The sequence below is a fragment of the Dipodomys merriami genome, unplaced genomic scaffold (assembly GCF_024711535.1).
Source record: "Dipodomys merriami isolate MVZ:Mamm:240054 unplaced genomic scaffold, mDipMer1.0.p SCAF_121, whole genome shotgun sequence".
Taxonomy (NCBI): domain Eukaryota; kingdom Metazoa; phylum Chordata; class Mammalia; order Rodentia; family Heteromyidae; genus Dipodomys; species Dipodomys merriami.
The window spans coordinates 2,314,314-2,338,283 of record NW_027202505.1 but is presented as its reverse complement, the minus strand read 5'-3'; the positions used below and the strand labels follow the sequence as shown (position 1 = coordinate 2,338,283).

General features: G+C 42.2%; 2 protein-coding genes across 4 annotated transcripts in view; one reads left to right on the top strand and one right to left on the bottom strand.

The window, feature by feature from the left end:
* Nucleotides 1-1,931: 1,931 nt before the first annotated feature.
* LOC138823661 (probable rRNA-processing protein EBP2) lies at nt 1,932-10,517 on the bottom strand. Its single transcript, XM_070017141.1, has 9 exons — nt 10,362-10,517; nt 10,165-10,248; nt 9,778-9,953; nt 8,673-8,796; nt 7,563-7,652; nt 5,787-5,862; nt 5,433-5,544; nt 3,816-3,978; nt 1,932-3,674 (listed from the first exon to the last, which is right to left on the bottom strand). Exons 1-9 carry the CDS (start codon nt 10,425-10,427, stop codon nt 3,624-3,626), a joined length of 942 nt encoding a protein of 313 aa, XP_069873242.1. The 5' UTR covers nt 10,428-10,517; the 3' UTR covers nt 1,932-3,623.
* Nucleotides 10,518-10,551: 34 nt separating this feature from the next.
* The window catches only part of LOC138823660 (cilia- and flagella-associated protein 57), a 60,667-nt gene continuing 47,248 nt past the window's right edge, over nt 10,552-23,970 (top strand). Inside the window, exons 1-5 of one of the 3 annotated variants that reach the window (XM_070017139.1) lie at nt 10,552-10,750; nt 10,945-11,118; nt 16,619-16,935; nt 18,967-19,253; nt 22,563-22,770. In XM_070017139.1, the coding sequence (XP_069873240.1) occupies nt 10,962-11,118; nt 16,619-16,935; nt 18,967-19,253; nt 22,563-22,770 (969 nt within the window). In that variant the 5' untranslated portion in view covers nt 10,552-10,750; nt 10,945-10,961. Of the gene's footprint in view, nt 10,751-10,941; nt 11,119-16,618; nt 16,936-18,966; nt 19,254-22,562; nt 22,771-23,970 lie in introns of all 3 variants that reach the window. The other 2 variants (XM_070017140.1, XM_070017138.1) reach the window with 2 other exon arrangements.

Below are 23,970 nucleotides of genomic sequence, written 5' to 3'. Positions count from 1 at the left end.
ATAGATGCTACAATTTGAAACAATACAAATATTATGAATCATCATGCTTATCTTTGTAAGAAAAAGTACTTGCTCTCTTTTTCTTGCTGGACAATCTATGACATAAACAAGCATGTTTTTGTTGTTTGTTTGAGATAGTTATTAAACTCAGGGCCCAGAGCCTTGCTGAGCAAGTACTCCACCACTCAGCTTTTTTTGTCTTAGAAAATTCTTAAGAAGGGGCTGGGAAGGTGGCTCAGTGGTAGCGCACTTGCTTTGCATGCATGAAGCCCTGGGTTCGATTCCTCAGCACCACATAAGCAAAAAGAAAAAAGCCGGAAGTGGCGCTGTGGGTCAAGTGGTAGAACGCTAGCCTTGAGCTGAAGAGCTGAGGGACAGCGCCCAGGCCCAGAGTTCAGGCCCCACAACCGGACCCAAAAAAAAAAAAAAAGAAAATTCTTAAGAAGTCTGATTCACTTTCAATGTTTTATTACTTGGTGCTGCAAATGTCTTGAAACTCCTACAAAAGTCCCTTTAACAATATTTTTGGTAGTGTCACTTTATTGGGGACATTTTCATCTCTTGCATCTCTCCTTAGTAATGTTACTAAGTTGGCCTTCCCTAACCATGACTAACCTCTACAATGGTACCAATAATAGCACTCACACATCAGCTATTTCATCTATAGCTCCTGCTACTTTCATTTCACTTATATGTCCAACTTTATCACTTTCAGTTCTGTGTTGAATATTCATCTCTGCCAGTCAGTTCCTTCAATTATCTACTTCTTTAAAATGCATGTGGGTGGGGCTGGGAAGGTGGCTCAGTGGTAGAGTGCTTGTCTTGCATGCATGAGGCCCTGGCTTTGATTCCTTAGCACCACATAAGCAGAAAAAGCCGGAAATGGCGCTGTTGCTCGCCTTGAGCTGAAGAGCTGAGAGACAGCACCCAGGTCCAGAGTTCAGGCCCCAAAACAGACAAAAAAAATAAATGCATGTGGGTTTATCACTGGAAACAGGAAGCAATGTAACTACACTGCTGTCCATGAATCCCTTGCTGAAATGAACACATAGTAACCAGACTGTGGAAGAAGTGATGCTTGACCACTATTATGTATCTGCTTTTTACATAGTGATTAGTTCTATTTGGCAACTGAAAATGCTATTTAACCCTCTTTTTGTTGTATTTTAAGACAAAGTCTCACTCTATTGCCCAGGCTTGCCTTGAACTTGGGAGTTTGTTCCCCAGAGGTTCATGTACCGCAGGCTTGGGCCCCTGTATGTGATATTAAGATTTAAAAAAAAAAAGAAAGAAAGAAAAAGAAAAGGCGGGGAGACCTTTAAGAGGTAAGACCTAGTATCAGCTATTAGATCCCAAGGAGTGCGTGGGCCTCACCAAACACACCCAACCCCTGAATCTGTCTAGCTTCCTGCTGCTACCATGAGGTTCATTGATAGCATCACCCATGATGCTCTTATTAGAGGTTGAACAAAAATGTTGTCACCTAACCCTGGACTATCAGCTACCAAATATACCTCTTTTCCTTGTAAGGTACCTAGATTTGGATATTTTGCTATTGCAAATTTTAAAAGAAACAACAAAAACATCAGCAAAAAAAAACTAACATACTGTTCCAGCAGTCATCTTAAACAAAGGACTATGAAAAGGATTGTTGGGTATAGAATGATTAAATTGCATTAGGATTAATTCTGTGGCAATGTTCTCAATGTTTTTCATATATTAATCAATGCAAATAGAAAAAGAGGTAAACACTATGTCTTTATTTTGTCATACAGGTGATAAAACAGAAAGCCTCACTTGTCCAAAGTCACAAAGCATCAAAGCTGCAAAGCCAGGACTCAATTCCAAGTCTCCAACTTCTACAGTACATCCTACTCAATCTGATAGAGAAGACAAATACTCCATTTTCTCTCTAATATGGAGATGCTAAAAAAAAAAAAAAAAAAAAAAAAAAAAGAGTCCAATTTGAATGTGTAGTGGTTACTAGAGGCTAGGAAGGAAGGAAAGGAAGCAGAGTCTGGATAATGGGTACCAAGTAAGTTTGACAGAATAAGTTCTAGTGTTCTCCAGCCCAAGTGGGTGACGTGAGTTCACATATCCTAGCAACATATATTTGGGAATAACAGGAGTTCAGAGGCCCCAAATACAAAGTAATGACAAGAAGATGGCAATGTAAATTACCTTAATCAATACATTGCATAGAAGTATCAATTATCACATTATATTTATAAATAAGTACAATTAAGCTAACTTTTTTATTTTTTTGGTGCTGGTCTAGGGCTTGAATTTAGGGCCTGGGCAGTGTCCCTGAATTTTTGTTTAAGGCTAGCACTCTACCGCTTTAGCCACACTACCACTTCCCACCTTTTCTGAGTAGTTTTTCAGGAATAAGTCTCAGACTTCTCTGCTCAGGCTGGCTTCAAACTGCAATCCCGAGATCTCAGCCTCCTGAATAGCTAGGATTACAGACATGAGTCACTAGGGGCTGGCTAAAATAACTAATTTTTAAAAAAGAAAGGGAGAGGCAAATATACACAGGGAAGGGGCAGCTAAGGAAACAGAAGACTTTTATCAAAAATTAAAAGTGTAATCCAAATCTTCACTTAATGAAAAATTTATAACTAGTGAAGAACCAAATACATGAAAGGACCAATTAGAGAACTTACAGTGTAAATGAGAACTAAAATACTCAATCAAATGACTAGGAAAAAAGAAGCAATCTTTCTCCCAACAGAGACCCCAAATACAGATCTAGATGTCATCAACAGAAGAGGCTAAATATCTAACAGAAATTTGAGTCAGAACAAAAGGAGATGGTAGGGAGAAGAGGTGATAATGTCCAGATGGAAACGTCAAAGCTTTCCAAATACCCTCATCAGAGAATGTACACAGGCCTACACCAAGTATGGTCAGGAAGAAAACTTTCAGATTGTCAGGAAGAAAACCTTCTAGAGGAAGGAAAATGAGTGAATCTGCCCCCTCAATGGCAAAAAAAGAGTCCACAGGGCCTTCAACATTCCAATGGAAAATTCACACTAGTCAAAGTAAAGGCAATTTCGAAAATGCAGAGAGATAGTATGCACCAAAAAGGCACAAGAAAGAAAAATATATGATCCAACACTGGAGCTAACCTAGACCATCTAGAAAAGAGACAAGGTGACAGCTATATGGAAGACTTAGGCTCTAGAAGGAAAATAAGCAGATAAGTAACAAAGGGTCTTGGAAACGGTAAGGGCACAGAAGGAAAATTAGTAGGCAGAAAAATCGTAAGATTATATATATAGCAACAGCTGTACACAGAGGAAATCAGATCACATTATACCAGCTGTACAGGGACTATGATAAGACAGTTTAGAAGGAGGGGAAGATGAAATGAGGTGGTGTCTGAACTTAAATCTTCAGTTATTATAAACAGAAAGCATTTTGGACTTGCTATCAATTAACTTATTCAAGGCACAAACATCAGTCTTTCAATCCTGAGGTTTTAATCCATGAGTGTTTCTTTCAAACTGTTTAATTTATTAAAAGAATTTTGTACAAAAAGAAACTAAGAAAAAGGATCTAAGTATACTGAAAATTGCATATTGTCCCTTTTTCTTCATTTTTCGTATAAAAGATGTTATTTAGCGGGTTCTGCTCTTCATTTTCTCTCTTGTTCGTTTTCCAGGTCTCTTCTAAACAAAAACAAATAAAAACAAATTTGGTCACATAGTACTTGGCTTTCTGCCCTAGGGAGAGAAGAACAAAGAAGGGAGGAGGAGGTGTGGCAGTTAGAAAAAGCCGACCCTGCGCAGCCTGGAACCTGGCTCACTTACATTCGCTCCTTTCTTCCCAGGCCTTTTGAGGCCCTTGCCATGAGCTACCTTGGCCCGGAAGCTGGATACATCATCATAGCTTTCTCGAGTATTCCACTTGGTACCTTTCTTCTTTCCACCAAAACCAAACTTTTGGTTTTTATACCGTCGTTTAGCACTGGGCCTGGAAAAGGATTAGCACCCTAAATTATGAAGAACTTGCCTCTGATTCCTTCCTACAAAGCTCCTGAGACAATACTGTTCCCAGAACCACAGCTTGTTTTTTGTTTTTGTTTTGTCGGTCTTGGGGCTTAAACTCTGGACCTTGCGCTGTCCCTCAGCTCTTCAGCTCAAGGCTAACACTCTACCACTTGAGCCACAATGCTACTTCTGGTTTTCTGGTAGTTTATTGGAGATAAAGAGTCTCACAGACTTTCCTGCCTGGGCTGGCTTTGAACTGCAATCTTCAGATCTCAGCCTCCTGAGTAGCTAGGATTATGTGTGAGCCACCAACACCCGGCACTCCCATAGTTTTAACCTCCAGAAAAGGAAAGAAAAGCAGGAAGGGATCTAAATAAATTATATGGCTTTCTCCTATTCTCAAAAAGCTTTTTAGCCAGGCACTGATTGGCTCATACTTATAATCCTAGCTACTCAGGAGGCCTGAGCAGTAAAGTCCAATTAACCACCAAAAAGCCAGACATGGAGCTGTGGCTCAAGTGCTAGAGTGCTATCCTGGAGCTAAAGAGCTCAAGGACAATGCCCAGGCCCAGGGTTCAAGGCCCATGACCGACAGACACCCCCCACCCACACCCCCCAAAAAAAGCCTGTGTCTCTACACTGCTTACTGGAAGAAGCCGGAGATCTGAAACAGGCAAATGAACAGCACAGGAACCCAACACAGCTCCTCACTCCTAGTTTCACACTGCATATCTAGTAATAGCTAATGCTGGCTGTTTCTCACATACAACCTGCTGTTTCCTAACTCTGATCCTATTCATTCAGGAGCATCATACTATCTCATAATACCAAGAGGCACAAATCACTTCCTTGATATAGTAGATAAGGCACTGAACAAAGGACTTGCTCAGTACCCTCCCAACTGAATGGCAGAAGCTGGATCTGAACCCTTGGTCTTGCACTTGTTAACTATCACATTAACCGGGAATCACACAGTTATCTGACTTTTTATTCAAATAAGCTCATGTTTATCTTCAAAGACTGTTTATGGCTTAAAAGCTCATCTGTGGGCCAGGAGCCAGTGGCTCATGCCTGTAACCCTAGCTATTAAGGAGGCTGAGATCTGCGGATCATGGTTCAAAGCCAGCCCAGGCATGGCAGGAAAGTCCATAAGATTCTTATCTCCAATAAAACCACCAGAAGAGCTCAGGGACAGTGCCCAGATACCCAGAGTTCAAGGCCCACAACCGACAGACCAAAAAAAAAAAAAAAAAAAGCTCTATGCCACTATAAGTCCTGGCCCAGGCCAGCACCAGTATTCTTCTTTCCACACAGCGGTGGGCTCCCGGAGGTCGGGGGGGGGGGGGGGGGGGGGAGAGAGGGAGGGGGCCAATAGTACTCAGGGACTGTCAGCCCAGTTCACATCCCAGAACCAAGGCAAACCAAAACACTTGTTACCCCTTCTTCATGTTCTGGCCTTTAGCTCCTGCCTTTGCGGCCTTTGTGGCCTTTGTGGCCTGTGCAACAGGTTTCTCATCTCCCTCAAGGAAATCCAGTTTATCAGAGAAGCCTGTGAGTGAAGAAACATTCTGATCAGCACCAGTGTACTATTAAAAAAAAGTTTAAGCCTCAAAATATAAGTTATAAGTGATTTGAGAAGTATAACTTCTAAAGTCGCACCATTCCCAAAATGTAAGTCTAATAGCTCCAAATCAATAAAGAAGACCTCCCAACGCATTGTGTGTTCAGATTAACTCTAAGGGTACCAGAGATCCCTGTTTTCCTACGTGTTTAGCAGAGAAATATCCTGACCTTTTTGGTACTTCTTGATGGCATTCATCATATGTGATTTCTCCTGCTGCCTCTTCTGAAGAACCTGTGTTTGCACCTGTGATATGGACACAGAAGTTATATCCATTCCCAACCACTACTCCAAGCACATGCATTCTCTCAATAACTAGTAAAAACACACATACACAGATCAATACCATCACCATTTTAACATGTACAGACATGTACATCTCTACACTAATCCAGTGTAGTTCAAATTCTTAATCTCTTTTAAACTGCATTGTGGGCAGCCTGAACCCAAAGCCTGCACTTTTTACTCATCACACAATCCTGCCTAGGAAACTGTAGCAAATCACATTTAGGTTTATATTCAAGTTCTCCTATTAATTATATCTGAGCAGATTAAATTTCCAATCCTCTGTTACTAAGTATGAAAATATCAAAAGAAAACAGAAAAACAACCATCCCAGAAAACAGAAAAAAAAGCTTTAGGGACAAAAACTATTATTTAAGGCAGAGTTTCTCACCATTAACATTTTGGATGTGATAGTTCTTCATTGGGTAAGGCCTGTCCTGTACACTGTACAGATGGTAACATCCCTGCTCCCCTACCCACTTGATACAAACAGAACCCTCTATGCCAAGTTGTGACAACTGAAAAATATCTCCAGTTACAGATGTTCTCTGGAGGGCAAAATCACCCCAAATTGAGAACCACTATCCTAAAGTTTCCTCAAATTATACATATATGCTAAGCAGCCTTACTTTTTCTTTTATTTTGATAAGTTACATTATACTAACTAATGCTTAGTGTCTTTGAAATGATGCCAACCATCCACCTTCAGATTAGAGAATCAAGGGGCTGGGAATAGGGCTTAGTGGTAGAGTGCTTGCCTAGTATGCATAAAGCCCTGGGTTCAATTCCTCAGTACCACATAAACTGAAAAGGCTGGAAATGGTGCTGTGGCTCAAGTGGTAGAGTGCTAGCCTTGAGCAAAAGAAGCTCAGGGACAGTAACCAGACTCTGAGTTCAAGCCCCTGAACTGGCCAAAAAAAAAAAAAAAAAAAAAACAGATTAGAGAATCAAGATCAGTGGACCTTGTGCAGAGGACAGGACACTACAACTTGTCAGTGAAATGACCCCAAGTAAGAACAACAGCCTCATGACCCAGATCACAAGTGTTATGTCAGAAATGCTTATGAAACCTAAACAGAGCCTTTTCAACCCCATTCCCTCCCATACACTAATTCTAATTCCTTTCTCCTTCCATTTAGAAGACCATCCAATAAGACAGTTTCATCATTTACCCGATCTGATTTTACACTAGAACTCAGACATTCATACTCAAATACACATGGATACGGGTTTTTTTTTTCTCTCAGACTTCACAGTAATAAATAGTATGATCCTCTTGCAGACTTGAGGATCATCTAAACCAAATGCATCCCATGTAGACATTTGCAGAGACTCTGAAGCGTAAAAATCTTTTGCAATTTTCCAGTTGTGCTTCTGCTGATGGGTCAGGTTTGGAAACCACTGATCTAGACCTAGCTCTTCACTACATAAATATAAACAACTAAAGCCCAGTGAGTTTTCAGTTAACCTGCTGATATCACACTACTCCTGGTACAGCACAGTGTCAGGTGAGATTGTGCTCAAGAAAACTAGCAGCAACACTGCACAGTGAGAGCAGAGCATAATCTAATACACATGTAGCACAGAACCAATCAGACCACAGCAATCTAACCTGACATATTCCTGGCCTCTCTCTAGTCCCTGCATATCTTCGTTCTCACCTTCTTTCCATATTTCCTAAGTGCTCGCAGTTGCTTAGCTTTTTCAGACTTCTCCATGGCAGCCTGTTTAGCTTGTAGCTTCTGTCGAATCTAAAATACAAAATATTGCAGATATTGCTTTTACTTAAAAGGCACTGGAACAGGGATCACAACTTGTAAATCACCAATACAAGGACAGTGAGTTTCAAAGGCTGAGCATTCTGCCTAAGGTATCACAAATGTCAGTGATAGAGCTTAAAAGTAACCTTCCCTTAACTATTCAGGAGGCTGAGATCTGAGGACCACAGTTAGAAGCCAGCCCAGGCAGGAAAGTTGGTAAGACTCTTACCTCCAATTAACCACAGAAAACTGGAAATGGAACTGTGGCTCAAACTGACAAGAGTGCTAGTCCTTGAGCAGAAAAGCTCAGGGACAGTGCCCAAGCCTTGAGTTCAAGCCCCATGATCTACAACAACAAAAAAGTAACCTTCTAATACTGCCTGTTCCAGTACACACATTGGCTACTTGTAGTCTAAGGAAGAATACTTATTCTTCCCCATTGCTGTGTATGTATTCTGGTTAAGCCACACAGCCTCAGTGCCTTTCTCTAACAGGCCAAATTATACATTTAAAAATTCCTGTAGATCCCTAACATGCTCTTTCACGAACATGTATGTTTAATTTCTTAAGTTTTTCTCAGGTAAAACCTAAGAAGCTCAATGTAGAGAGATGTATCTGGGAAGATTAGCTATGCTGGATTAGTTTCTCTGGGTACCACCAAGATCTCCCAAAATTCAGTTTAAGGCTCAAGGGAACTATTTAAATACTTTTGGATTTTACATTGACTCTCTATGCACCATGCTACCACTGTGCTAATAAGGAAATGCAAAAGCCATCTTTACCTACATTTCTTACAGTGCTTCTTTTCTGTAAACTATTTAAATTAGGGAAGTGTCATCTTCTTTAGTGTGATTGGCATGACTCTGAAGTAGAGACATAACTGTCTCTGACAACCAGACCCATTTCTGAGCTTTACATACCTTTTTCAAATATTCAGGAACTAAGCCAGCTGAATATATTTCAGTACAAAGCCTTAGTTTTTCAGAGGAGGGGGGAATCTTTATTTCTTACCTTTTGCATGTGCTGATCAGTCTTGGCCATTTCTGCAAAATAATCGGTGGGACGCTTGGTAGGGATGTGGAGCTGATGGAGCCGTGGTAATACTGCCAGCACAGCAGCCTGGGCCTGGCGGTAGCTGAGATTGTAGGATAAAGTATGAATTGCAGTGAGGAGAGCGGCATTGATTCCTTCTTATGGCCTCCCATGAGTTATCCAAGCTGAGAACATCTCTCAACCTCTGACTGTCGCTAACAATAACAAATGAACAAGCAAACAAAATGGTAATAAAACCTAATTCAGCATCCAATAAAAATTTCATTATGCATTGTTGTTTGTTGTGGTTTTTTTTTAAGTGAAAGTAAATTAGTAGCTTAAAAGCAGGGCACCTGGAACTCACCCCTGACTAATCCTACCTACTCAGGAAGCTGAGATCTGAGGATTTCGATTTGAAGCCAGCCCAGGCAGAAAAGCCCTGAGATTCTTATTTCCAATAACCACCAAAAAGCTGGAAGTGGAGCTGTGGCTCAAGTGGTAGCACACAAGTCTTGAATGAAAGAGTTCAGGGATGGTGTTCAAGCCCCAGGACTGACACAAGAGAAAGAAAGAAAAAGCAAGCAAGCAAGCAAGAAAGAAAGATAAAGAAAGAAAGATAAAGAAAGAAAGAAAGAAAGAAAGAAAGAAAGAAAGGAAGGAAGGAAGAAAGGAAGGAAGGAAGAAAGAAAGAAAGAAGAGAGAAAGAAAGAAGAGAGAAAGAAAAGGAGAAAGCGCACTTACAGGTACAATTAACACAAACTAATGCCAATTATGAATTCTTAAGTAATCACTCAAAAAGAAGTCCGCTCAGAGACCTTACATAAAGTTTGTTCAAGTAACAATACACACATACATACACAAAAATTTTATAGTGAGTTATTTACAAAACAGTCCACAAACTGGACTTCACTGGTGCCTGGAGCTCTTGTCTGAACCAGGGGGAAATCTAGCTTTTCCAGCGTCTTCTTAGGCTGATTATGCAAATTTCCTGGTGCTTCCGCAGGGGAAGGCTCACTAAATTCCCCTCTCTGGCAATCTCTAGCACAAGGATCCCCAACTTCTCCACGTTAGAAAACAAACATACAAACTCATTTCTCTTTGGAAGTCGTCTTCTGGGTTTACAGCTTTCTTCTGGTCCTTATTCTGCTGAGGAGTTGGCTGAGGTTCACTGATTTCGGGCACCGGACCGAGGGTCACATCCAGCCTTTCAACCCAATCCAGATCCCGCTTGAATTCATCCAAACACTGCTTCAGTCCATTCTAGGAGAGTCAGACACTACATTCATAAGATGAGTACCCAAGGTGTTGGTAAGCCAACAAGTCAAAGCCTTCATCCCAAATACCCACAGTCATCCACCCGGGGAAATGCGCAGGAGGGATCTTTCCCGGAAGAAGAACCGGATTCTTGCACTGCAGTGCCCGGTGATCACGCCATCTCCCAATCCCCCGTCCGGCCCCCGAGCTAGCTCACCACGTTGTTCACGGCCTTCTTCGGCCCCTCCAGCACGACATTGAGGCCTGGCTTCAGAAGTCCGCGGGAAAATGCATCTTGCAACTGCAGGACACAGGCGCGGTCAACACCGGAGCAACCGAGACGCCGCCCGCGCCCGCCCCGCGCCCGCCCCGCGCCCGCGCCCGCCCCGCGCCCGCGCCCGCGCCGACACCCACCTCTCGGTCCGTGACCACGGAGTCCTCAGAGTCCGAGCCGGAGCCCGAGAGCGGGGGAGTGTCCATCACCGCCCGCCGGCAGGAGCGGGGTGGCGGAGGTCCGCGCCGCTAGCTGGGGATGACCCTCCTCGCCGGTGCTGCCCTCAGCGTCCCACGACCGCCCGCCGCGGCCCCACGTGCGCCCGCGCCACACCAGCTCTGACAACTACCAGCTCCGGCTCCACTTTCGGGCAGAACTTCCGTTTCCGGCCTCCGAAGCACACTTCCGGTTTGTCGTCGCTATGGGAACCGCTCCGGCGTCCGGAAGCGCTGCGGTGGCTTGGGCTCTCTAGGAGTTGCAACTCCGGATACGTGCGTGGTCCGGTGGACCCAAAGCGAAAAAGCGAAAGGTAGGAGGCGGGGCGGGGGGCTCCCTGGCATTCTTGGAAGATGCTGGGGGCACCAGGGAGCTAGGGAAAGGGAGGCGCTGGGAGCTGCTAAGGTGCGGGGTGGGTGAGACCTCTGGAGGGCGGGGCAAAGGGCGTGTCCTTGGGGCGGGAGGGGCGGGGCTTCGCTCTCACCTGTGGCGTTCCACCTCCAGCAGAACTCTGGCAAAGGACTATGTCGACCGTAGTAGCCCAGGCGCTGCATGTTTTTGGCTTCCGATCTCACGTGGCCAACAATATCTTCTTCTTCGATGAGCAAATCATTATCTTCCCTTCAGGAAATCACTGCGTGAAGTACAATGTGGATCAGAAATGGCAAAAATTCATCCCAGGTAAAACCCTTTCCATCCCCACACTTAGATTAGCCGACTCCTGAGTAGCTAGGATTTACAAACATGAGCCACCAGAACCTAGCATGACTTGATTCTTTTGTTCATCATTATCCTTTTGTGATTCATATATCTTAATACCTATAGCTAATCTCATTTTATTGCAACAGAATGTTACAACCTGTGACTATGATGTCTCAAATATGCACAACTGTTGGAAGTTTAAGAAGTATTTGGGAAGTAAACTATCAAATTCTGATAATTTGCTATTAGAAATCATACCACTGGGAACATTTTTGTATTCATATATTATGCAACTTCACTTATTCAAAGATTCTTCAGAACTCACAACCAAGACTAAAACTGCTTAGATAGTATCAATTTACATTCCCACTTGTAGCCTAAGGGTCCTTATTCCTTACAACGTAATATTCCCTACAACTCTTGATTTTCAACTTTTTGGTGAATCTGGTAGTTGACAAAAGGTATCTTATTGTAGTTTTAACTTATTTCTATTAGTAATGAAGATGATGAGTATTTTTTCATGTGTGAATGGAATATTCCTACCTAGTTTTATTTTTAAGCATCTTGCTCACATTTTGTACCAATTATCATTTTTGTGGGGTTTGGGTCTTGGGTCTTTCTTACTGATTTATCAATACACTGTATATTAACCATACATTCTGATACATAATGATACAGCTGTTATAAATATTTCCAATCTGGGTCTTGTATTTTCTACCTCCTTTTGGTGATAGGCAGAAATTCTTGGTTTGAGTGAAATCAATTATTAAACACCATATAATATGCTGTTGGAATAAATAACACTGTTATTTGCTTATTTTTATGTCCAGCATATTTGCTAAACTATGATTAATTCTAATGAATTATCTATAGACGGTCAGATGTTTCTACAGAGACATTCGTACTGTCTATATATAACAATGGTTTTATTTACTTTTTTTTCTTGTGTTTCTAACTGGCAAACACCTCCAGAGAGAGTTGACTAGAAGTATAAAAATGGACATCCTGTCATGTTTCTGATCTTAAAGGGAATCATTTTAACATGTCTTACTAATGAAGAATGCTTAATGTATAAACTTATCAACACCCTTTAACAGGCTAAACAGTTTTTTCTAAGCCAGGCGGGCACTTGAAGAAAAATCTGTGAGACTCTTATCTCCAATTAATCACCAAAAAGCAAGACGTGGTGCTGTGGTTCAAGTGGTAGAGTGCTAGCCTTGAGCTGAAGATCTGAGGGACACCACACAGGCCCAGAATTGAAGCCCCATTACCACCAAAAAAAAAAAAATCCTTTCTAATTTGCTGCTTTGCCCCCAGTGAACAAATAACTGAATTTTATTACATACATTTTCTATATTTTTTCATCATACTACTAACATTTATACTAGACATCAATTTATTCAGATATTCATCTATATTTGCTCTTGTATGTACCAGGTGTTGCCACCATTAGACTTCAATGTAGTACTAAGTTCTTAATGTTTTATTTGTCTAAAAAAGGCCTTTTTGTCATTCTCATTTTTGAAAGATAGTTCAACTAGTTTTAAGATTTTTGTATAGAGGTCTGTTTCATTGGGTTATTTTTGTCTTCTCATTTGTTATGGTGGTTAACAAATTTTCCATTATTGCCGGGCGCTGGTAGCTCATGTCTGTAATCCTAGCTACTCAGGAGGCTGAGATCTGAGGATCACGTTTCAAAGCCAGCCCGGGCAGGAAAGTCCGTGAGATTCTTATCTCCAATAAACCACTCAGAAAACCAGAAGTGGCACAAGTGGTAGAGCACTAGCCTTGAGCTGAAGAGCTGAGGGACAGCACCCAGGCCCAGAGTTCAAGCCCCGTGACCAACAAAAATACAAAACAAAAAAACAAAAAAACAAAAAAGAAAAAAGAAAGAAATTATCCATAAATCTTTTTTTTCTGCAGATGATCAGACTTTCCTCCTATCTTCTTTTAAGATCCTAGCTGTCTGTGTGTGTGTGTGTGTGTGTGTGTGTGTGTATGTATGTATATATTACTTTTATTTTTCATCCTCCTAAGAATTCCCTGGGGTCCTTGGACCTAAGGCATGATGTAGTTGTTCTAGAGAATTTTTAACAGTTGTCACATCAGATATGGTATCTGTGTGTGTGTGTGTGTGTGTGTGTGTGTGTGTGTGTCTGTGTCTGTGTCTGTGTCTGTGTCTGTGTCTTTGTGTCTGTGTGTCAATGTCTGTGTGTCCTGGTACTAGGATTGAGCTGAATGCCTTGTGCTTTCTCACTTTTTTTTTTTTTTTTGGTCATGGGGCTTGAACTCTAGGCCTGGGTGCTGTCCCTCACCTCTTCAGCTCAAGGCAAGTAAGTACTCTACCACTTGAGCCAAGGTGCCACGTCCTCTTTTCTGGTGGTTTATTGGAGATAAGAATCTCAGGGACTTTCCTGCCCCCGCTGGTTTTGAACTGTGATCCTCAGCTCTCAGCCTCCTAAGTAGCTAGGATCACAGGTGTGAACCACTGGTGCCCAGCTTCTCTCACTTCTTTTTCACGCAAGAATAGCATTTTACCACTTGAGCCACAACACCATTTTTGGCTTTTTTTTATTAGCAGTAAATTGGAGATAAGCATTTCATGGACTTTTCTGCCCAGGCTGGCTTTGAACCTTGATCCTCAGATCTCAGCCTCCTGTTAGTAGCTAGTATGAACCACAGGTCACAAGTTTCAGATATTGCATCTTTTTTTTTTTCTATGACAGTCATGGGGTTTGAACTCAGGGCCCAAGCAGTCCCTGAGCTTTTTCGCTCAAGGCTAGCATTCCACCACTTGAGCCACAGCTATGCTTCTAGCTTTTTGGTGTTTAATTAGAGATGATGGTCTTATCAGCTTTCTTGCCTGGTCTGGCTTTGAACTGCGATGCTCAGATCTCAGCCTCCTGAGTGTCTAGGGTTACAGACATGAGCCACAGGTGCTTGTCAAAGTATCTTTTTCATCCTATTATCTTCTCTGGAACTCGACCATCCAAATACCATCCTCCATGATTTTCCATGTCATCAACTCCCTCTGTTATATACTAGATACTTCCTTTAGGGCTTTTTTTTTTTTTGTCTTGGTTTCATTGATTCTTTTTTCAGCTGTATCTAACATACCACTTGAGGTACTCACTGAGATTTAATTTCTGTTATTCTGCTCATTTGCTTATATTTCTTACGTGTACCACTCTTTTTCTTCTCCAAACTCACTCTTATATCACCAGGGGCCTTATTCCTATGCCCGTGGATCCTCCCAGCTACAGGTTCAAGTGTGGTCCACATACTCTCTAAGCAGCTACCCTTTTATCTTTCTTTAGGCCTAGGGCAAGGGTAGAGACGAACCTGGGAAGACACCAATGCCCGTCTTATGAGCAGACTTAGAACCATTTGAGCATGGAATTCCAGGGTTCTGGGGACCTAGACCATAATCTAGAATAGGCAATGCAAACTCCAGGTGGCCTTTGATTCCATATCCCGGTAAGGGATACAGTCAGAGGATAGTGACTCTAAAATATGGGCCCCCCAAAAACCATGCTAGCCAGGTCATGAACTTGAGAGATCTGATTTCGATCTGGCTCTTCATTTCATAAGCTCATAGAGCCTCATTTTCATCATTTGTAAAATGGAGATGATGCCTAGCTTGTTCTTATCACAGAACCATGATGGAGTGCAAACATACTCATTTGTTCATTCAACAGAAGTTAATTAAGCACTTCCTGCGTGCCAGACACAAAAATCACACACACACACACACACACACACACACACACACACACACACACACACACACACACACACACACACACACACACACACACACACACACACACACACACACACACACACACACACACACACACACACACACCTGGAATTCCATGCACAGATGGTTCTAAGTCTGCTCATAAGACCGAAGTCTCAATGAATGTAATCTTTTAAGCCAAAGTCAAATGAATACAATCTTCACTGCCACTCTTAACCCCCTCAGTCTATCTTCCACCTACCCAGGTGTCCCATTCCTCTCAGGCACCACTCATGTCTCTCTCAATCCCTCACCCAGGTAATCACTAAGTCCTACCGGTTCTTGCTTAGCATTGCTCTAGTTTCCATCCTCTCCATTCCTATCACTATCACTGCCTTCATGTAGCTTATTGCTATCATCATCTCTGCTTCTTCAAATAGTGCTGGACAGTTTTCCTCACTTCCTCTCCCCACCCCACCCAGTATTGTCTTCCATACAATTGCTGGAGAGGGCTTCCTACAACACACATCTGACCCTTCCTAAAATTTATCTTCATTGCCTCCCACGTAAAGTCAAAACTCTGCAAGTCTCTCCATGCCCCAGAACCCACTCCTCAGGTGCAGGTGTTCCCACAGGCCTTCCAGTGGAGTCCTGTGTGCTAGGCGGGAATGTTGCTGGGAGACTTGATCTTTCTCCTTGGCTTGCTGTGAAGCAGCAGCATGGAGCCCATCACAAAGGGACTAGCACATTTTCTCCGCTCATTCATCCTTCCTATCCAGGGCCAGCATCCATGGATGCCTTATCTACTATGCACAATGCCTAGGACCCATGATACTTCATGAAAAGGTTTTAATTTGTGTTAAACTAGGGAAAAAATTGAATATAACAATAATGACTAGATTATGGCAAATCCAGCCTGAGTTATGTTTCTCTTTATATCAATGTAATCATCAAATATGTGATTGCATATATTTTAAATACTTGTTAAAGAAATACTTTTAACAGAGGAAGGATCCCATGAAAGCAAATACACCTAGAGCCCATGAAAATTGTAATGCACTCTCTATTTTATTGCTCAAATAAAGGGTTGACACTTTAATCTTTGCCTTGGGCTTTGTTTTCTAGAGGCTTACAGCTTACATTTCATGCTTATTATTATTACTTCATGATTGCAAGATGCCTACTATATTCCAGGAGAAGAGGAAATAGAATGTATGTGCTTTCAAGAAAACACAGAGTTTTATTATAAAGCCACTCTAGCAGACTTCTGCATTCATTTCATAGCCAGAATGGCACACAAGTGAAAGAGAGGCTGAAGAATTAATGTGTGGGCATCATGGCCTTTGGAGTAAAAGGAGAGCATTGAGTGATGGCACTTAGGGCATGAAAGCCTCTGTAATTGGACCCTTATTCCACCCTTCTAGACCTGTGCGATGATTCAGCTGTGACTATTGCTGCAATTCTCCCACCATACTAAACCCTCTCTCATATCTATGCCTATAGCTCGAGCTCCCCCTGCCCATGTCCCCGTCTCCCACCCTACCCCATCATACTTCCGGAGAAGTTTCTGGTTCCCATCCTAGTCATTTTCATAATACCTCAGACACAGTTGAACTCAGGAATGGCCAAGAACTGGTTATTAGTGTTCATGCACCTTCCTTCTTTGTGCCAGTGGTACTCAATACCACAGAGAAGGCATGAGCTGCCCTCATTATCCCCGTTTACTTCTATTCACAGGTTCAGACAAGAGTCAGGGCATGCTGGCCTTGTCCATCAGTCCCAATCGCCGATACCTCGCTATCTCTGAGACTGTGCAAGATAGACCCATAATCACCATTTATGAACTGTCATCTGTTCCTTGCCGGAAGCGCAAAGTCCTGAGTAATTTTGACTTCCCAGCTCAGAAATTCATCAGCATGTCTTTTTCTCCAGACTCCAAATACCTATTGACTCAGTCATCACCTCCAGAGTCAAGTCTGGTCTATTGGCTATGGGAAAAGCAGAAAGTAATGGCCATAATTAAAAGTGACCTTCAGAACAATCCTATCTACCAGGTACCTGCTAGCATACTCTGAGAGTCATGCAGACTGTAAAATAGTAAGAGCTGCTTCTTAGTAAATGCTTTCTTTGTACCACAGTGTTCATTTTGTATATGCATTTAAAATGTTCATCTTATAATACCCATATAAAGAATATATTTAGATGCCTGGCTTATGACTATAATCCTAGCTACTCAGGAAGCTGAAATCTGAGGATCAGGATCACAGTTTGAAGTCAGCCCACCTGCAAAAGCCCATGGTACTTTCTAATTAACTACCAAAAAGCCAGAAATAGAGCTGTGGCTCAAGTGGTAGAGTGCTAGCCTTAAGCAAAAAAGTTCAAGGACAGCACCCAGACTCTGAGTTCAAGCTTCAGGACTAGCACCAAAGAAATGCATATGATCCCCACTTTACAGATGAGGGAACTGAAGTTCCAGGATATTAAATAACTCACCAAGATCACACAGGTAGTGAGTGGCAAAGCCAGCCATCCCTGACTCCAGTTCCTGTCATCTTTTCTCTGGCCTAGAGGTGAATTCATAGAACTTGGTCTCCTTGGCCAGGTCTCTTCAGAAAGGTTGCTGGGTAATAGGAAGATTTCAGACATGTAACATAAAATGGTAACTCTTTAGGAATCTGTCAATGAAGTTGCTATTATGTGAGAAACAGAATTTTCTACTGTGGTTTGAGGGAAAGTTCAATAACTCAGTTTATGTTCTGAGATAATAGCTAATCAATATCTCAAGCATAGGCTCCACCATTCATCGTTCCAAAGATTGGTGTATAAATAAGCACATCACAACCAGAACATTGATTTATCTAGTGTATTTCATTTCTAATTGAAGCTGCAAAGTGAAACTAGTAATCAGAGGTTGTTTGGTTAATCCAAGAATCAGACCAAAAGCAGGTGAAAACATATTTATTCCATCCAGACCATAATAAGGCCTGAAGAGCAGTCCTATTCAGTGCAGGGAATACCCTGTCTGAACTAGATCCAATGACCCAGTGAACATTTATTAGATGCCCACTATAGAACATAGAACTAGGAATACAGAGATGAAGAAGCCATAGTCCCCAAGTTGCTTCCCATCTACTAAGATCAGCAGGCTGACTGTCCATTAGTAAGGACCAAGCTGAAGATGGATTGGGATTACATAGCAAATCCCAACACATGATTTCTTCCCCACTGGAAAGGGCTGTGAACACCTATCTGACCTTCATTTCTCTGTGTTTCTAGCTGAGTTTAAATCCATTTTGTTGACACAATTTGTCTACTGTGAAAGCCTGCTCATTTGGCTCTGTGGGGGAGGGGGGAGGGAGGGAGAGAGGGAGGGAGAGAGAGAGAGAATATGTGTACTGGGGCTAAAACTCAGGGCCTGGGCAGTGTTCCTTAGCTTTTTCAGTCAAGGCTGGCACTCTACCATTTGAGCTCCAGCTCCACTTCTGGCTTTTTGTCTATTAATTGGAGATAAGAATCTCATGGGCTTTCCGGCCCACGCTGGCTTCAAACGATAATCCTCAGATCTCAGCCTCCTGAGTAGCTGAGTACCTCTTGAGTACAAAAGTGAGCCACTGCTTCCAGCTCATTCTGTTTTTAACCTTCAAAGATTTCTTTTAAGTTTAAGATTATAGGCCCCTGCATATGCAATGGATATAGATATATGTCCTTACCAAGTGTGGAATAAGATTGCATAGTTCAATGACTGGAAGGAATAATCTCCACTATCTGTTTGTTTTTTGTTTTTTGTTTTTTTTGGGTCCAGTCATGGGGCCTGAACTCTGGGCCTGGGCGCTGTCCTTCAGCTCTTCAGCTCAAGGCTAGTGCTCTACCACTTGAGCCACAGTGCCACTTTTTTTCTTTTTGCTTATGTGGTGCTGAGGAATCAAACCCAAGGCCTCATGCATGCAAGGCAAGTGCTCTACCACTGAGCCACCTTCCCAGCCCCAATCACCACTATCTGAAATATATTCATTATTAAAGTAGAAAGTAATTCCATCAAGATTGATTTTATGAATGTTTTTCTTTTATTCACTCACATTTTACAGGTGAGCATCAATCCCCAGGATAACACTCAGATTTGTGTCACTGGAAATGGGATGTTTAAGCTTCTCCGTTTTACTGAGGGGACACTAAGGCAAACCAATTTTCAGAGAGGAGAACCCCAAAACTATCTAGCCCATGCCTGGATAGCTGAAGAAAAGATCATTGTTGGCACTGACACAGGCAAGCTGTTACTCTTTGAGTCTGGAGATCAGCGCTGGGAAACGAGCATAATGGTCAAGGACACTGATGATGGTTCAAAGAGCCTGGAGATCATCCATGAATCAGAGAGGTAACAGTGCCCCTTGAGGCTGGTGCTCATGCACTTGTACTACTGGAATTATCCAACAATAGCCTTCTTCCAAAATCCCTCTACCTTGAAAACCAGCTGTGTTAGTTTCTCTGATCCTTTTAGTATTTATGTATTTAATAGTTACAACCATTGCTTAGATGTGATTCTTTTTGTTTTTATATACAATTTCACTTCAATATGATTAGTCTCCAAAACTATAGGGTTTTTTTTCCAAAAAATAAATATTTTAGTGGAAGGCCACCTCATTTACAAAACAGATCAAATACATGTCTGCCAGCCCTCACAGGATGCCAGGCATATTGCTAGGTACTGGGAATGCAGGTCTTCAAGACACATACAATTTGGTAAGAGACAACAGATCAAAAGCAAAGTGAAAGCAAGTGTAATTGGATGTGAGATAGGAAGGGGATCCAGGAAGGAGCAGTCAGCTATACTTCAGCAGATACAATCTTATCTCACACATACAGCAGTGTGCTTTTGGATGCATCAGGCATTGCTCTCAGTATTTTCCCCGTATTCCTTGAGTCTTACCCCTATATAGTACATAGTATTATCATACCAATTTTATAGACCAGAAAATGGTGACTCCAAGAAGTTAATTGATACACCCAAGATCACAGCACTTATCAGAATCAAGATTCAAACCCAGATCTCTTTGACCAAGAGTCCAAGCCATTCACCACGTGACATAGATTCTCCCTCAGTAGTTTTTGTTTTGTTTTGATTTGTTTTGGTCAGTCATAGGGCTTGAACTCAGGGCCTGGGCACTGTCCCTGAGCTTTTTTGCTCAAGGCTAGCACCCTATCATTTTGAGCCACAGCTCCACTTCCAGTTTTCTGGTGGTTATTTTGGGGGATAAGAGTTTCATGGACTTTTCCTGCCCTGTCTGGGTTTGAACTACAGTCCTGAGATCTTAGCCCCGTGAGTCACTCGGATTACAGGCATGAGCCACCAACGCCTAGCTCTCACTATTTTTAATCCACCCATTTTCACCATCCCCCCATATGATGACAACCCTGTTTTGGTTGTGGTTGCGTAGAATATTACTAATACATCCTTATGCCCTTCTCCATTTTCTTGCATGTACAGTCTTCTTTTTTAAAAAAAATTCATACACTGTTATGCACACATTTTTCATTTTCTCATTTACACATACTATACAAAGAAGTGAAGATAAAATTTCATCTGAACCCAATAAGAGGCAGAACTTAAGACAAACTGGTCCAGAAACAATCCATATCAAAAGGAGATGCTCAAGAGTCAAACTTATGTGGTACTGCACAAATTTCTTTATTCTGAAATATCAGATCTGATCAGAGTTCCATGCCAACATATTGAAAGGTCATATTGGGAGTGGGCACAAAAAGTGGCAGATCATAAAACATCTACAAATGCAGGTACCATCTTCCTGTGGGTACGGGATTTACAGCAGAAAGACTTCTTAACTCCGCCCACATGCCCCTGACTCACCTTTCTAAAGTATTATCAGCTCTCACCTCAGTCTTTTCTCACACTCTCTGTTGCACTCTCTTGCTTGAGGGCTTCATCATGTGCAGTTTCCTTGGTCCTCCCCCCTCTGTGTCGCCCCCAGATACCTACACATGTTCCTGTTTATCCTGCATGTCTTGGCTAGGACCTCTCTTACCTTTGCCCTATCTCTGCTGACTTGCTGGCCATTTCTTCCTGTCATAGTTGGTGGTCCCCAAAGAGTCCTTAGCTCTTGTCTTTCTAGACAAAAAGCTTCTGAGAGCAAGGACTACATTGATCTTATTTACCATTGATTCCCAAAGGTGTATGCATGGTATAACTCCAAATAAATATTTATAAACAAATATAAATATTTGTTATATAAATGAGTGAATAAATAAATAAAAATGGAGACCTATTCTACTACTTATCCCTTGTGTGATTTTTTTTTCCTTTTTTGTCGGTTTTGGGGCTTAAACTCTGGGCTTGGGCACTGTCCCTTCGCCCTTCAGCTCAAGGCACAGCTCTTGAGCCACAGCGCCACTTCTGGTTTTCTAGTGGTTTATTGGAGATAAGAATCTCAAGGACTTTCCTGCCGGAGCTGGCTTTGAAGCAAGATCCTCAGATCTCAGCCTCCTGAGTAGCTAGGATTACAGGCATGAGCCACCAGCACCCGGCTTGATTTTTTTTTACTCAGGGCAAGCCTGCCACTGTCCCTGAGCTTTTTTGCTCTAGGCTAGCACTCTATCACTTTGAGCCACAGCTCCACTTCTGGTTTTCTAGTGGCTAATTGGAGATAAGAGTCTCACAGCCTTTCCTGTCTGGGAACTGCAATTCTCAGCCTCCTGAGTGTCAAGGCATGAGCCACTGGTGCCCAGCTTAGCTTAGCTTCTTAAAAAAAATTGTGCTGGGGGCCAGTGGCTCTTGCCTGTAATCCTAGCTACTCAGGAGGCTGGGATATAAGAATCACATTTCAAAGCCAGCCCCAGCAGGAAAGTCCATGAGACTCATCTCCAATAAACCACCAGAAAACTGGAAGTAGCACTGTGGCTCAAGTGGTAGAGCATTTGCCTTGAGCTGAAGAGCTTAGGGACAGTGCCCAAGCCCAGAGTTCAAGTCCCCAACTGACAAAATAATAATAATAATTTTTATATTATATAATTATAATTATATTATTAAAGTGATGGACAGAGGGGTTACAGTTATATAAGTCAGGTAAAGAGTATATTTCTAGCCAAGTGCCAGTGGCTCAACTGTAATCCTACCTACTCAGGAGGTTGAGATCTGAGGATCACAGTTCAAAGCTAGTCCAGGCAGGAAAGTCCGTGAGACTCTTACTTTCAATAAACTACTCAGAAAAAGCTGGAAGTAGTACTGTGACTCAAGTGGTAGAACACTAGCCTTGAACACAGAGAAGCTTAGAGACAGCCCAGGCCCTTAGTTCAAAACCCAGGATTGGCAAAAAAATAATAATAAAGACTATATTTCTTCTTGAGCAATGTCACTTCCTGTGTGATCTTAGAAAACTCAAACCCTCCGAGCCACTTTTTTCTAAGCAAAATGAAAGTCATCATCATCATCATCACCATCATCATCATGCCCACACCAGGTTGTGGAGCTACCAAATAAATGTGTCGCCTTACAGTCCTCTCTTTGGAGTTTGTAGTGCATACCCAGACTATAGGACAGCATTTGCCTAAGGAAGGGGATCAGTGATGCTATTATCCACATCTAGGGATATCCTTCTTTCTCCTTTCAAGAAAAATTCAACTCCCTAGGAGTTAGTCTCTGAAGTTTTTATTTGCTCTTTTCCTTTTCCAGCCTGATTGAATTTCCACCAATCAGTTCCCCAGTCCCTTCCTTTGAACAGGTCACCACAACCACTAGCCACAATCAGCTGCCCATGCCCCAAGTGTTTGCCATCGCAACCTATTCGAAGGGATTTGCTTGCTCTGCTGGGCCAGGAAGAGTTCTGCTGTTTGAGAAGGTGGAAGAGAAAGACTCTTACCGGGAGAGCAGGGAAATCCGGGTAAGGAGGGACAGATGGGAAGAACAGAGCTGGGGTCTTACTGGCATTGCTCTCCAGCAGCAGCAGCAGCAGCAGCAGCAGCAGCATTCTGACAAGGAACTTGAAGGGGAAAGAGGGGCTCTAAAGCTGACCAGAAATTGTAACAGAGATATCTCGCCTGAGGATAAGATGAACAAGACCTGAGTTTAGGACATTCTGGATTTGAATCCTGGGAGAGAACTGTGGAAAATTGTATTTCTTCTTTGAACCATAAAGCTTCCATTGTTTTTTTTAACACTTCTATTATTAGTGTATGCTGATATCTGATGCCAAGCCAACTACCTGGCGTATGATAAGCTTTCAGGAATGCTTATGGAATAATTATTACAGAGTATTATGGAGAGTGGTAAGGTATGACTGCTTGTGGAAGACAAGGAGGACTTCTTAGTACTTGATAGTACTCTTGAAAGAAGGGTTTTAGAAGATGGATAATACTTGGTAGGAAGGAATGGGAACTCTAGATGGCAGGAACACTTAAGCAAAAGCACCATAGGAGGATGCAAGAATGTGTTTGGGAGATATTCTTTTCCCCAGTGAAGAGGGATTAAACGCACTTGAAGGAAAAAGAGAGTAGCTAAGGCTGATCAAGATGTCTAACATCAGCCTGAGGGTGGAGGATGTAATACGGAAGGCACCCTGTGAAGCTTTTGAGTAGAAAAGGGTTATGATTAAGGAAAGCAACCTGCCTGAGACACACAGTAGTGATTCTTGAGACACTGGACTCCAAAAGTGTTTCAAAATACACTGAATAAGTTAGACTTGGTTCTACATATATTGGCTGAATGACCTGAGATGGAATTTGGATCTTCTAAAACCTATGTTTTCTTCACCAAGAATATAATGTGAGGCTGGGAATGTGGCTTCAGGGTAGAATGTAGCCTAACATGCATGAAGCCCTGGGCTCCTCAGTATCACATAAACAGAAAAAGTAGGAAGTGGAGCTGTGGCTCAATTGGTAGCGTGCCAGCTTTGAGCACAGTATCCAGGCTCTGAGTTCAAGCCCCAGGACTAGCCAAAAAAAAAAGAAAAAGAACATGATGTGATAACTGCCATGACAGGGAGATAAAAAAATGAGATGATAATCTGTCTAAGTTGCTGTGTGCAGTAGCTGGTACTCAGAAAATTGCAGTAGTCACCCTGCTATTTTTAACAATCGATTAA